Source organism: Pteronotus mesoamericanus, unplaced genomic scaffold (assembly GCF_021234165.1).
Source record: "Pteronotus mesoamericanus isolate MK-2021 breed Mesoamerican mustached bat unplaced genomic scaffold, CSHL_Meso_final contig_182, whole genome shotgun sequence".
Lineage (NCBI taxonomy): Eukaryota > Metazoa > Chordata > Mammalia > Chiroptera > Mormoopidae > Pteronotus > Pteronotus mesoamericanus.
Genome location: NW_026555078.1, coordinates 18779898 through 18795948, shown reverse-complemented (window position 1 = coordinate 18795948; position 16051 = coordinate 18779898). Strand labels below are relative to the sequence as shown.

The window sequence follows — 16051 nt, the reverse complement described above, 5'->3', positions numbered from 1 at the left end:
ATTATCTGCTTTTTTATGAGTCTAGGATCTTGAAAATGGATGCTAAAATCAAGGCTCTAGCTCACTAATTCTCTCCCTCTCAGGCTGCCCCATCAGTTGGCATGATTCCTTCTTTGCTTTCGTGACTTCTGGTAACTGAAGAGTTCTGTCTTACTGAATGCCTGGCTGTGCTTTGAGACCAAAAGTTTGAAAGTGCAGTCAGTGTTTCTAGATATATGTATTGGGAGTACTTCTACGTTAACTTACTCCACATTCTGCTGGAATCAGAGGACCTATAATATTTTCTAACTAAAATAACTGTTTTTTTAATCTATTGATTTTAGTATATTTTATAAGTAGCCAGCATATTGGGAGGATTTCTATGTTAGTTTACTCACATTGTGCCAGAATCTGAGCACCTAAAATATTTTCTAACTAAATTATTTTTTAATTTATTGATTTTAGTATATCTTATAAGTAGCCAAAACTACTGCAATTTCATATCATTTGGAACATTTTTTGTTGTTGTTGTTGATTCTCTTGGGTTTTTCAGATAGACATCGTCTGCAGAAATAAACACAACAAGAATGTACTGATTTCCCACATTAACAGTTTATTTTCTTATGCAGAAGTGGTCACCTATTTTGTGTTGAATAGTAGCAGTGTTTGAGAGCAACCTCATCTTCCTCCCAAGTTCAATGTAAATATTTCATAATTATGCATGATTCTGGATAATTTTTCAATCATTTAAGTAATGTATTATGCTATTCTTATTTTTTAATCCTCACTTGAGGGCATGCTTATTGATTTTAGAGAGGAGGAAAGTGAGGGAGAAAGAGAGGGAGAGAAACATCGATGTGAGAGAGAAACATTGATGGACTGCCTCTCGTATGCATCCCAACCAGAAACTGAACCCACAACCTAGGCATGTGCCCTGACCGGGAATCAAACCTGTGAACCTTTTGGTTTATGGGATGACACTCCAACCAACTGAACCACACTTGCCAGGGCTGCTATTCCTATTTTGTTAAGATGATTTATCGGCACTGCATAATAAATATTTTTTAACATTTTTTATTGAGATGTAATTCAAATTATATAAATTATTCATTTTAAAGTGAATAATTCAGTGGCATTTAGTATATCCACAATGTTATGCAATCACCACCTTTATCTAATTCCAAAATGTTCTTTTCCACACCAAAAGGAAAACATGTACCCATTAAGCATTTGCTTGCCATTGCCCCTTCCCACATCCTCTAGCAACCAACAACCTGTACTGTCTTTATGGATTTAGCTATTCTGAATATTTAATATGAATGGAATCATACAATATGTGACTTTTTGTATTCTGGCACATTTCACTTAGCATACTGATTTTGAGTTTCACTACACTGTGGTATGTATAAATACTTGACTGCTTTTTATAGTTGAGTAATATTCGTTGTAGTTTGTTTATCTATTTTTCAATTGAGGGACATTTGGCTGTTTCCATCTTTTGCCTATTGTGAATAACGGTGCTATAAACATGAGTGTATATGTATTTATTTGAGTACCTGTTTTTTATTCTCTGGGGTATATACTTATCAGTGGAATTGCTGAGTAATATGGTAATTCCCTGTTTAGCTTTCTGAGAAACCACCAAACTGCTTTCCACTGGATGATTTTACATTCCCACCAACAATGTATAATAGTTGTAGTTTTTTTCACATCCTCGTCAACACTTATTATTTTCTGTTTTTGTTTTTCAAATATAGCCATTCAAGTGGGTGTGATATGTTACTTTACTGTGGTTTTGCTATACATTTCCCTGATAACCAATGATGTTAAGTATCTTGTTGGCTATTTGTGTATTTTCTTTGGAGAAATTTCTATTCAAGTCCTTTGCCCATTTTTCAATCAGGTTGTTTTATATTCAAGACACTAGACTGTTATCAGCTATATGATTTCCAAATATTTTTTCCCATTCTGTAGTTGTCTTTTCATTTCTGTGAAAATATCCTTTGATGCACAGAAGGGTTTTTTTTTACATTTTTAATTTTAAGGAATTCCAGTTTATCTATTTTTTCTTTTGTTGCTCATGCCTTTGGTATCATATCTAAGAATCTATTTCCAGATTCAAGTTCATGAAGATTTACCCCTATGTTTTTTTCTAAGAGGTTATGCTAATTTTTACTTTTATATTTACATTGTTGATCCATTTTGAGTTAATTTTTGTATATGGTGTGAGGTAGGGGGATCTAAATTCTTTTTTTCCCCATATGAAAATCCAGTTTTCCCATCACATTTGTTGACGAGACTGTTCTTTCCCCATTGAATGGCCTTGGTACTCTTGTCAGAAATCAACTGGCCATAGATGTGTAGATTTATTTCTGCACTCTCAATGTTATTCTATTGTTCTATATGCATCATTCTTATGCCAGAATGACAATGTTTTGATTACTATAGCTTTGTACTGTTTTGAAACCAAGAAATGTTGAGTCCTTCAACTTTGCTTCCACTGCAATAATTTTCTTCTTAGAATCATCAATGTGATGAACTATATCAAATTACCTAATATGGAATTATTTGTGGATTTTTGGAGTTAAACCCTACTACGGTTTAACTTTTTAGATGCCATTTGCTCTATTTTTCTGCTTACTTTTTCATTTATATTTCTAAGTGGAGTTGGTCTATAATTTTCTTTTTGTTTTTATGCCATCTTTATTAGGTAGTTGTATCAGAATTTTGTTCATACCATAAAAAAATCTGATAACTATTCTTTTTTATCTTCTACATGCTCTGGTATAGTTAAATAATGTAACAGTGATTCTTCAAGATTTTGAAAGCAGTGGCCTGTGAAACCATCTGTACTAAGTTACTGAGGGGAGATAGATTTGGAGTTTTAAAAACTTTACTTACTTCATGGGTAGGGCCCTATTCAACTCTCCTCTTTCTACTTTAGCTAAGTTTAGCAATGCATATTCTTAGTTAATCTAAATTTTCAAATTTATCAGCATAAACTATACAGTATTCACATAACTTGAGTCTGTAACTGGGTCTCCCCACTTTCTTATCTCTAGCATTATATATCTGTGTTTTCTTTTTTATTTAGTAAGGCTCATTTCTAGAACTATCTCAAGGCATTTAATCTGTTTCCATTTTATATAATAAAAAAATGAGAAAACACAGTTTTATGATCTCTGAGTTACCTTTAGGTGTTGAGAAATGAATACAGATTTCAAAATGTTGCCAAGGGATTTTATTCTATCATCTTGATCAATTCAACTGGTCACATAGGGATATTTGTGCCAACAAAAAAAGGGGAGGAGACATGGTGGAAAGAGAACAAAAACACCTCCTGTGTGGACAGACTTTTTGCTGCATAATCTATTTTAGAAATGTGGAGCTGGAAATCAGTGCTGTGTCTTATTAGACTATGAGAAAAACACGACCATTGAAATAAACATTATTAAAGAGGTCTCTTTTCTTCTCTTAGACACTATCTCTCTGAAGAATTGCAGCTGATTTATGCTTTAATGGCTAAAATATTTGACACTGGGACTTCTTTTGTCTATATGCCTTTTCCAAATTCCCTCTGAGTAAGGGACTTTATTCACAAAAAATGTACTTTAGAAAAACTACTATGTGGAATTTCATTCTTGGATGAATTAAGTCATTTTTCCTTTTCTTGAAAAAATTATTTAAAAAGTATACTTTACCCATTTTGGTAATGTTATCCATGAGAAGAAATGTAGAGCTCTTATGTGAGAGACTATACAGTAAGCAGTTCTCAACACTAAAAAAAGTGGCATAACTAACAATCACTAATTTATAAGAAGCTATAAAGCACATTATCACATATGCATGGCCTGTCTTATGTAGCAAACATAAGATGCAGATGTGCTAAACATGACATCAAAACTTGCATGGGGCTTTAATCCAAGAGAAGTAGTAAAATTAAAGTGGGCTATTCTTTAAATGTAAAAATTTGGGGTGCAGTTACATTTAAACAAGTCATGACCTAAGTATATGTATTAAATCAAATCACATTAAGTTTAAAGCTAAAAATAAAGAGATCCAGAATCTTCATCTTTCAAATATGACACTGGGGATCAAAAAGTTAATTTAAACAAAGTCACATAAATAATATAGTAACAAAGCCAGGAATAGAACTCCAATTTTTTAATTTCTAGATATATCTTCTTTCAATTATCTTACTATCTTCTTTCAACCATCTCACATTACTTCTGCAACTCTCTTTAATTAAGGGTTTACAGTTTACTGCTCTTATATACATTAAATTCATGTTATTCTTTTTAAAAAGATGGTTGAGGCCCTGGCCAGGTTGCTCAGTTGGTTAGAGTGTCATCCCAATAATCCAAGGTTGTAGGTTTGATCCCTGATGAAGCACATACAAGAATCAACCAATCAATGCATAAATAAGTGGAACAACAAATCGATGTCTCTCTCTTCCCACTCCCTTCTTCTCTCTCTCTCAAGCCAATAAATAAAAATTTAAAAGATGGCTGATCAAATAGGGAAAATCATTCATTTTGGTAATGTTGCTTAAGGCTGAAGTGGGACCTGACCTTTCTCATAGCTCAGTATTTTTTTCATAAATGAACTACACTGGTTTTTCCTGGTTAAACTGTACCTCGGCTAACCAAACAGCAGATATGGGGAATTTTCCTTCATAGAAGTATTATAACTAATAAATGAAGAAGGGATGACAGAACCGGAGTACCACCATTTGGCAACCCTTAATGAATTAGTAGTTACTATTACCACGAAGATAGATAATCAGCTATTGTGTGCCTTCTGATAGCAGTCCATATCACCCATAAAGTATGCCTGGAAAAAAAAAATCAAAGCTAACTCTGATCAAGCCTATATATAAAACTACCTATTTATACAAAACACAGGAAACAAAGGAAGATGTCAAACAGAGTAGGTTTTTGGCATGTTCAATTTGCTGAGGAGTGACGAATTACACTTAAGGACCTACCAGAGGGACGGGCTCTACCAAACACCACCACAGTCCCTGAGAACACAGGCACAAGTGTGCCCTATGAGGGGACATAAGCCAAGGGAAGACAGAGCCTTGCCAAAAATGTAATGCAGCCTCAATTCAGTTAATATAAAACTTGACAAAGACATTATAAGATTGCAGACTAATCTGTCTCAAAAACACAGATGTAAAATTTCTGAACAAAGTATTAGCAATCAAAATGTAGCAATATACTCAATAGCCTCAATTTGATCATAATGGACATTGAACAAATGGAGTTTATTCCATGAGTGTAAGGTTAGTTGACCATTCAAGCATAAAGAATGGAATGTAAGAACTATAAAACTACAGTTTCATCGATTATATAATTCTATTGGCAGAAAATTCAGAAGAACATACAAATTACTAGAATTAATAAATGAATTTAGCAAAGACATTAGATATAATTTCAACATACAAAATTCAATTGTAGCCCTGACTGGTGTGGCTCAAAGTTACAAAAGGGAAGATTGCACTTTGATAAGAATTTTACCAAAAGTTGTTTACCATTTCAAAAAATAACATCACCAATCAAAACCCTCCTGTGATAAATGAATTATCAATGCATCACATCAGCCTACATTTGCAGCTATCTCACCCACAGTGATTCTGTGTAAATGTGTATGTACTACTTTAGGTCTTCTAGTGTGGTTATGTCCAAGCATTTATACGCTGGCATAAATTTACTACAGTTTTCTTTTGTTTTTTTATTTATATATTTACGTAATGTAAGCATAAGTAGGTTATACTATACAAACATTTTATTTAGAAGATATTTGTAGTAAAAATGCAGGCAATAGGTCTGATAGTATTGAAAAGTACTAAACCACATAGTCAGGCACCCTGCTACTTACCTGATCTCACCTTTACCGTACCATTTACTCTAAACACACTGGCCTTGCTGTGCCTCCAACACTCCAGGCACTCTCCTGCCCCAGAGCCTTTGCATTTGCTGTCCACAGTCTGCTTCCTCAGATACCTGAATGATTGCTTTCTTACTTTTTTTGCTCAAAAGTAACTTTTTCAATGAGGGCTTCCCTGACCATCTTATTTTAAATTTTGGGCATCCCTCCCATGCACTCCCTTCACGCCTAATTCCCTTTTGATATCCCAGGAACTTATTATATATTTATTTGTTCATTGTTAACACCCACTGGAGTGTATGCACTGTGCAGGAATTTCGCCTGTTTTGTTCACTGTATTGCCAGTGCTTAGAGCGCTGCCTGGCATAAAGCAGCACTCGGGGAATATCTTTTGAATTTATCAATGAATTACTGGACTTATAAAGAAGAAAATGTAGCATATAACTTAGTTCTACATTAAGCTATAAGATTCACAATGAACTTTTATAAGAAAATCAAGACAAAGAGAGATAATTTATGGCTATAGGACAGAATGAAAATGTCATTGAACCTATATAACATTAACAAAAAAAACATAGCTGATAAAAGTTTGAAGGTAAAAGAGTAAGGGGTTTTAGTATTTTTATCTTACATGGTAAGGAATCAAGATATAGCATCTAAAATTAATAGAACAAAAATTTTCATGAGTATAAAAAAACAGAAAAACTAAAATTAGTCTAATTTCCAAAGTTTGGGCAGAGAAGAGGCAAACAGAAGATGGAAGGGCAGGATATGTGGGTTAAATCATCCCTTATTTATAGTGGATGATAAATATGGGTAAATTAAGAAAAGGCAGTAAACTCATATTATCTAAAGTTAAAAATATTAGCAATGGTAGAAACAAATAAAAATGCTTGAAAGTGTCACTGGAGAGTGGAATTAGGGGTAGAAAAGACATTTTTTTAACCACAAGTATGTATTACTTTGATAAAAAAATTAAGCTTAAATTATAGTCAACACTTTTAATAAACTATCATGGTATAAATTCACATATTATGGTATAAAATTTTAATATAGCACTTAAGAACATAACCCTCTAAATCTAGACCAGTAGAGTTCAAGCCCTGGCTTAAAATAATCAGATTATTCCCAACTATTTCCTAACAATATCTGTAACAAAAATCTTACTTCAATTTATGCCACAAAGAAGTTAAATTCTTAAGAGTTACTGGTTAGAGTTGAAATTTCTTTGCAAAATATACAGCAAATCATGAGTAACTGAAATGCTTAGGGTGAATAAACCATTAACATTTCACAAGTTATGTTAAAAAAAACTTTACTATATCTTATTGCTCTGATCCAAAGACACGTTTTTCCACATTTTTAATCTTTAAGACGGAAGAGCAAATTATGATGTAGTTGTCATTGCCAGCCTGCTAGCAAACTTAGAAATGAATACAATGTATCTGTTCAACCAACTGTCACTTCCGCTGATTGACTCAGTGGTACCACACATTGACTGAACATTAACTTAAGTTTGGACCGCTACTTGTCACCTAGAATATCCTCCCAAAAACTTACAGTGTGACGCAGCATTGAAGTGAAACATTATTGTGGATGCAGATGATTGTCACACTCAGGCAATAAAATTATAAGCTGCAGAAAAGGTTGGTCTCTTGGGGAAAACAGAATTTTTAAACTGGGGAGGTTGGTGTGACCAATGCACAAGTCCTCAGACACCAAACATATACCAAAAGTTTCTCACTCCTATTCAAGAGAAGAGAGTTAACTTGCAGTTTTAAAAAGTCAATTAAGGAAAAAGAAAAACAAATACGAAATGTAGATTAAAAACTCCAGTATTCAGTTGGCATCTAACCGACAAAAACAAAAACAGCAGTATTTATTGTGCATTCGCTGTCTGCCAAGCAGCGTTGTATTTTTCAAATGTATTTACCCATTTAATTCTCAGAACACTGACACACCAGACAGGTACTGGTCTTCATTTTACGCATGATGAAACTGAGAAACAGAGAGGTTAGATGATTTGCCTAAGGTCACACAGTTAACTGGTAAAGCTCAAATTCAAACTCAGGTAGCTTGGGTTACAAGTGTACGCTTTCAGAGAGCTCTAGACGACTCTCTAAAATTTTATTATAGAGCCACTGAAGAAAAGGAAGCAGGTAAGTGACATAATCATATCGGCAATTTAGGAAGATCACTATTACAGTACTAACATAAGAATTTGGAATGGAAACAAGATCAGAAGCAAGAAAAATAGTCAAGAGTTCTTGTAATGGTCTAAGAGAGGGGTAAAAAATAGGATCAGAAGATTATTAAAGCAGTGGCAGTATTTAAAAAAACAACTACCTCAAAACAGAGAGGAAATACATTTAGGAAGAAGAGGTAAGATATAGAGACTGTGGCCAACACTGTTAGTTGCCTATGTGACAGCCATTCTTTAAGCTGGCTTCCCTGCTTATTTATTATAAATGATACACGTCCACAAGAAATGTCAATAGTTCCAAAAGGTCCCCAATCCTTCATTTCCATATGTTATTACATATGTATAACCATATATATTTTGCTTTTTAACTATAAATACTCATACTATAAATGCCATTCTGTATCTTGTCTTTAAAATTTAATAATAAATACACTAAAGTCACTAAAGTCATTATTCTCTTGCAGGCAGAGAATACTACTCTCTGTTTAGCACCACCCCTGGCCTCTACCCCCTAGAAGCCAACAGCAGGAGATAGCTGACACACTCAAAATATCCAAATCAACGAAGTTATTGGTGAAAATGAAAAACGTGTATTTTATGGAAAACACTAAACAGATTTTTTGGCCAACCCAGTATGACCTCTCTTCTCCAGAATCTCAAGGAGTAGGAAGAAAAAGCACTTGTATGACACCCATTGTATTCTTAACCTTTGAGCTTCCATTTCTTGTTCTGACAAATGAAGGTATTAGTTTAAATAACCTCTACATGATTAAAAATTATAAGATTAATGAGAAAAATCTCTTTTGAACTTAACACTTCTGATTTAAGTTTTTCTAGAACACACCAAGCCTGTCTTTAAGAAAGGAGGCTCACCATACTTCTGCCCTGCCACTTAGTAAACATGTCTCACTGAAATTAATTCGATTCTTGATAATTCAAGGACCATTATTCTCATCAGAAGTGATCTTATTTGTGCTTATTCCAAATTTATACTAGAGTATATACATTCTCATATATTTAAACCCTGGCTTACCATACGAATCAAAAACTGTTGTCCCAAATTAAAAATTTTGGTTTAGGGAACCAGTGAATAAATGTAATGAGTAAGTGTCCCTTTACAGAGCAAATATCAAAATCTGAAACCAATACTTACAGTTTTCTGTAAGTATCATTGCTCATTCTTTCCCTAAATGATTTAAGCACCTCCACCCACTTAAAAGAGATCTTAACTTGAGAAAATGTGACAAAGCTATATAAAAGAGACATCCTCTTTATTTTTATTTTTTAAGATTTTATTTATTTTATTTAGTTTTAGAGAGGGGAAGGGAGGGAGAAAGAGAGGGAGAGAAAAATCAATGTGCCAGATACATCAATCGGCTGCCTCTCACAAGCACCCAACTGGGGACCTGGCCGACAACCCAGCCACGTGTCCTGACTGGGTATCAAACCAGCGGCCTCTCGGTTTGCAGGCAGGCACTCAATCCACAGAGGCACACCAGCCAGGGTAACACACCCTCTTTTAATATAAAGAGAACCCACTCACCCTCACTGGTGTGGCTCAGTTGGTTGGGCGTCATGCTGCAAAGCAAGAGGTCACCAGTTCGATTCCCAGTCAGGGGACATGGCCCTGTTGTGGGTTCAGTCCCTTGTCAGGGCACATATGAGATGTTTCTCTCCGTCTTGTTCTCCCTCCCTTCCTCTCTCTCTAAAAATAAATAACTAAAATCTTAAAATAAACAAAAACAGAAAAATTACTAATTATAACCTATTTTATTACTATTGAAGTAGAATATGAAGATACTGGTTTTTGGAGGGTTTTCTTTTAACTGTCCTAATTAATGGTACTTCACCTACAAGAGACTGTCCATTCTTTTCCACACACAGATTCCTAGAAACATGATCTTTTACCTTAACTGGGAAGCTACATTTTCCAGAACGGACCCCTTCTTCATCTGTCTGCCATTGATGTGGACGACTGGCCTCGGGAACATAAACATCTTTCTTTCTTCTAAAACTTTGCCGTAGTTTGTTCATTTTAATTTTTACAACCTGCAGACAGAGTTAAAGAAACATGAAAAAGAAGTTATTACCTTCTCACATATTTAAACTTTGGATTACAATTCTAATAAAAACCTAATGTTCCAAAGTAAAGATTTTGGTTTGGGGGAAAATAAACAATTAGTATACTTCCTCTTAGAGTAACTCTGAGCTCCAATAAAACATTTCACATTTTGAAGACAATTACATTAGTCTTGTAAAACAACAATAATGTCTTGGGATTTAGAAAGATGTTATTCTGAGAACTTTCAAGCACTTTAACTGCAATAATCCAATGAGTATCCCTACTGATCTGTCTCTCAAATCTATTCTCACTCCTGAGAATAAAAATCTGTACATGTAGGCCAAATTATAGACTGCTAATAATGTCTGAAAACTTTCATACTTGTTAGGAAAATAATTCATTCTGAAACAATGAAATTTGGGACCATTTTGGCTTACTATTTGAAGACACTAAGCAAAGCAGGGACTACAATCACCTTTTATAAAAATATGTTTTACAAAAAGGAATAAAATAAAGTTTCCTTTAAACATGTTTAAAGAAGGAAAATTTCTATTAGGATAAAATTATTCTAAAGAAGAAATTTCTTGCAAGCAATATGACATCAGAATGTACTTTCTATCTATAATCATTACAGATATGAAAGTAGTCCAAGTCTCATCATTAATTCTGCAAATTAAAAAGTATTAAATTATAGTCATTTTTTGTTTTGCTACTGAAAGAGGCACTTCTCTAATGCTTTCAAAGGTACAGCAGAAATCATAAAACAGGGAAGATCTAACTGATAAGGAACAATAGAACATTCAAGAACCAATGGGTAAACATAATGAATAGGTGTCCCTCTAACAAGCAAATCTACAAAAAACCTAAAACCAATACCTCCATTTTTTTTTCATAAGTAGCATTGCTAATTCTTTTAAGCACTTCCACCAGCCTAAAACAGATTTTAAGTTGAGAGAATGAGTGACAAAGCTATATAAAGGAAACATCCTTTCTGCCAGAAGTGTTAAATAACAAGGGATTAAGCATTAATTTCCACATGACACCAATAAAAGACTTGAAAATCATAGTGTGCATTCTGAGGAAAATCATTTTGTATTTTAAAATGCATTAATGCCACAGCAGAACTATTATCAAATTAGCTACTTTACACAGACAAGTCAATCTTACCACACATCTTCTCACAAGGTAAAAATTCTGACAGACAAATGGCAATGAAAAGATCTCTAGATTTTTCTAAAAATAAATACATCATTTCTCAATTCAAAACTGACTTACAGAGCACATTAAGTAGATGTTAAGTAATCAAAGGACGGAGTGAATGGTAATCCATTCTGCTGCCTTTTTAAGTAGGTCACTCATTACTAAACTAAGCTTAATGAGAGCCTACTGTAATCTAACAGACTTCCAAAAAGAATTTCATAACCTTCCATGATAATATATCCTGTTATACTCTTTCATATCACATTTTAAAAATATACACAAATATAAGAAAATGAAAAGCACCTATAGCCCTTGCACAAGTTGGCACACTTAAGAAGCTTTCAGCAAAAAGCTGTTTGAATTCTTTCTTCTTAATTTCGTTCTCTTAGCGGAACAGACTACCCTCCTACCCAGTTAGTCAAGCCAGACACTGAGAGTCATCCCTGTGTTCACCATTTCTCTGACCAGCGGCTCTTCTGATTTTACATTCTTAGTGTATCTTCGATTCATTCCCCCTCCACCACCACCACATTAGTTCTACTAGCCTTGGATATATTTTGCTTAAGCTGCAAAAGCCTTTTACTTAATGGCCCCTTTGCTTCCGAGAGAGGTCCATTCCACTCTGCTCTCCTGACTACCGCCAGAGTGCTTTTGAAAACACAAACCTCACCTGCCATGCAATTACTCTGCTTAAAATCCTCCTATTGCCTCACTTCACTTTCAAGATAAAGTCCAAATTCCTAAGCACGGCAAACACAGTCTTTTTTGTCTGGCTTCACTCACCCATCTTTTCACCAGTCCCCATTCCTATGCCAAGCTCCAGCCATCCTAAAATACAGCTCTGCAAACAAGGCAGGCCCCCTTCCAGAGCTTCTGTATATGTTCTTCTGCTGCTTAGAAAGACCTTCTCCTCTTTGCCTCTGGTTCAAGTCTAGTCATCTTTAAACAGTCAGTTCATAAGTCTTCAAGGAAGCTGCCATTTTTTTTCCTGACAAGCCTCTATCTGGCCTGGGTTAGGTCCTTCCATTTCATATGATTTCCTTTAATGCCTACTGCTTACTTCTATTACTGTACTCACCAAAACTATAACAATTTTCTATTTCCTTAAGGATAGACTATAGCACCCCCGTATTCTAACACAGTGCCTGTCATACATAAGGCACACTATAAATTTGATGAAACAAAAGATAAAATAGACTCTCCCATCATATTAGATGATATTTACTAGGTAGGGTACATGGAGACATGTGAGACCAGAGCATCATCAGTGTTGGAGGACACTGAAGAAGTAATAGTAGCCCGACCTCTCACTGACTGACAAAGGAACCACTCTGACAACCTCCCTTAAAGAAAGACATTCAACCTATACCTGTTATGATGATTTCCCAAGCATATTCTATATTTGAGTGCATTGATGTTGCCTCAAATACATTAATTTAGAATTAAATAATCACCTTTTTTAAAAAAAATTATCACCCAAGGATATGTTTTTATTGATTTTTAGAAAGGGAAAGAGGGAGAGAAGAGGGAGGAAAAAGGGAGAGAGGAGAGAAGGGGTAGAGAGCAAGGGAGAGAGGGAAGGAGTGAGGGGGACAGGGAGAGGTGAGGGGCAGAGCGGGAGAGAGGGGGAGAGAGATGATCAGTTGCCGCTCATCCACGCTGACTGGTGATCGAACCTGCCACATAGGTATGCGCCCTGACCGGGAATTGAACCACAACCTTTTGGTGTATGGGACAATGCTCCAACCAACTGAGCAACCTGGCCAGAGTAAATCATCGCCTCTTACCTCCTGTCCTTTAAGTCCTACCTCTTTGATCCGATCTGTTTGGGTCAGTAAAAACTATTTGGGAACTTACTATGTGCTGGGCTATATTGTTAATACTGGTGGGTACAGAAATCTATAAGATAAATTACCTTTAGGTGGTTCTCTCCCCTTATAAAAGGTTAATTTCTGCACAGTATGGTGACTATAATAATAGCGCTATACAGAGTATGGTCTGGCAGCAAAGCCTAGGTTTAGGGTACATTTACTATAGGGGATATTGCCTGAGTTAAGTTTTAAAGGAAGAACAAAAAGCCACATGCAGTGGGGAGTAGGAGGGAAAAGATACTTCAGTACAGCAACAGCATGAACAAAAGCACAGATTCAGGAAATCAAACACTAGTCAGCAATGCAAGAAGAGGAGTGCAAACTCAGGTTGAAGGAGTAGGTAAGGATCAGATCCTGATTTTTATCCTATAAACAACTGGAAGCCACTAAAAGGTTTAAAGCACATCGGTGACATGGTCAGAGCTGTAATATAGTTAGGTTACTCTGGTGCAGTATGGAGAACAAATCTGAGAGGGAAAACACTGTAGATGTGTTAGAAGGCTTTTAAAATAGTCTAGGCAAGTTATGACGACAGACTGAACTAGGGCAATGGTGCTGGTGTAGGAGATAAAAACGGGGACTGAAGAAAAGTTTAGAAAATAAGAGGAGGAGTGAGAATTGAGTCAAATCCCAGGATGACAGGACTATAAACCAATAATTAGCTGTACTGTTTGCTTCAGCAAATTCTTGTCAACTAATTTATCTGGACAAACAATGTGCGCATCAGGGTAAACAGCACTCCTTGAAACAACAGATTGCAACAACCCTTTCTTGTTGTGTCTTCTAATTCTAAATACTTTGTCACAAACTTTGCCCATCCTACCTTGAAGGACCTGCCTTAAACCATGTGAGTCCAAATTACAAGACCCTAGAAGTACTCTTTCCTAACTTTCCCTGCCTACCAGATTCTGTCAAAGTGGTGCTCTTCCTTGCTGCAGTGTGGAAAGTCAACAGAAGAAATTGGTGACTGATTATGAAAGGTGAGAAAGAGGGAGAAATTCAAATTTGATGCCTAAGTTTTAGGCCTCAGAAAACTGGATGGATGAGTTCAGCAAACTGAATTGTTGAATTTGAAGGGGTTAATTATAGAGCTTCCAGATGGAGATGTGTGTAAGCCTGAATTTCAAGGGAGAGGTCAGGGACACCATAGGCAGTCATTATAGGTAAAACTTTTCCTGTGATGATCTCTTATTATTCCCCTCTTTTTTCCTGATAGGAGTTAGGATATAGTAAACAGAATTAAACCCAACACACTAAAAAATAAACAGAGATACATACACCATATAACCAACCAGTATGTGCTGTACTAATATAACCATTCCAGTGATTAAATTTTTGCAATGCTTCCATTCCAGATAGTAAACAGCCACAGTGCTGGGCCCCTTTCCTAGGATCCACCCTTGGACCTTCCACAATCGAACAACTAATAGGATAATACCTGGTTTAACAGACCTCTAAAGCCAGTGAATGTTTTGACTGGTAGCAGTCCAAGTCAGATTCCAAAAGTCCCAACCTTCTCAGGCATAATTGTTGGCTCTCTCCAAGGTCCCCAGAAGGTTGGCTTCCCTTCATGTGCCCTCACCCAACCTCAGGTGGGCACAGAGAGGAACATACAATAGTACTCACCAGCCCTCCGCCCTGTCCACCATGGTCCTGAACGTTACCTCCCATTAAGACACGTTTCTCCCAGTGAGATCATGAATAGAACTGTTGGAAAAGACTGACCCGTTAGCAGTGACATTAGCTCCCTAGCAGTCAGACAGACCGACCAACTCTTCATCAGACTGTATTAAAAAAGCAAGGCCCAACTATATGCCTCCTACAATAAACACTTAGAACATAAAGACACAAATAGGTTAAAAGTAAAAAGATAGGGGGAAATATGCCATATAAATAGTAGTCAAAAGAAAGCTGGAGTGGCTATACATCCCCCCTCCATAATTAAGAGGAGAAGGAGGTAAAAAATCAGCAAGGATATAAACAACAAGATTTGAAAAGTATTAACCAACATTGGGAATAAAGTATACCACTATCTTGCAATACTTTCTTGCAAAACCTAACACAGCCAGAGAGTTCTCCTGGTATAAACAGTTTGCTGTTTTCATCTGAACACAGCTGAAGTTGCAAACTTATGTTTAGGATCTATGTTGTGAGAAAAATATCTAGCACTAGAACCACACAGCATGCTCACACTGTGGGAGGCACAAAACGCTGTACAGCAGAAACTCACTGAACAGAACAGCGAGAGATCTAAATTTAAATTTAATCAAATCACTTTTTAACTCTGACTTTTATTTTACTGTTCTCTTAATAAACATGGTTGAATATGAATATATACAATTCCACTCTATCTTTCATCACATTTCAATACCAGAATTCTACAGGGGAAGTTACAAGAAAAAGAATGTATTGACTATCTACCTACTCAAAAAATAATCATTACATTAAAGTATGACATTTTACTGCAAGCATAAAATATTTCATTTTTGAGTCTTCTTTGATTTGTACTCTTTCTTATTATGTGGAACATGACCTCAAGATTCAGAGTGAAGAAAAATTTGATCAAGTTAAGTAAGTGAAAAAATGTAAGGAATCCTAGACTCTCAGCATGGCCAAAGAACTTAGAGGTAGGTCATCTAGTCAGTCCTACTCAATCAGTAAGTCCTAAGAATTCTGGATTAATTTGCCTAACTGGCATAATTTGCCTAACAGGAAACCATTTATTACTTATTAAATTGTATCACTGGCTCAGTTGTTCCAATTAGGCACTGAACCAAATGAACAGCAACAAAGTACAGCTTCATCACCAACAGTGGAAAAATATAGTATGTCCTATACTTAACT

At 35.6% G+C, this 16051-nt stretch overlaps 1 protein-coding gene across 6 annotated transcripts in view; it reads right to left on the bottom strand.

Annotated features, from left to right (window-relative positions):
* Nucleotides 1–16051, bottom strand: part of NUMB (NUMB endocytic adaptor protein) — a 129510-nt gene that overhangs the window by 46075 nt on the left and 67384 nt on the right. For all 6 annotated transcript variants that reach the window (XM_054567317.1, XM_054567316.1, XM_054567320.1 and 3 more), the window contains one exon: nt 9983–10123. In XM_054567317.1, coding sequence (XP_054423292.1) covers nt 9983–10108 — 126 coding nt within the window. In that variant the 5' untranslated portion in view covers nt 10109–10123. The remainder of the gene's footprint in view (nt 1–9982; nt 10124–16051) is intronic.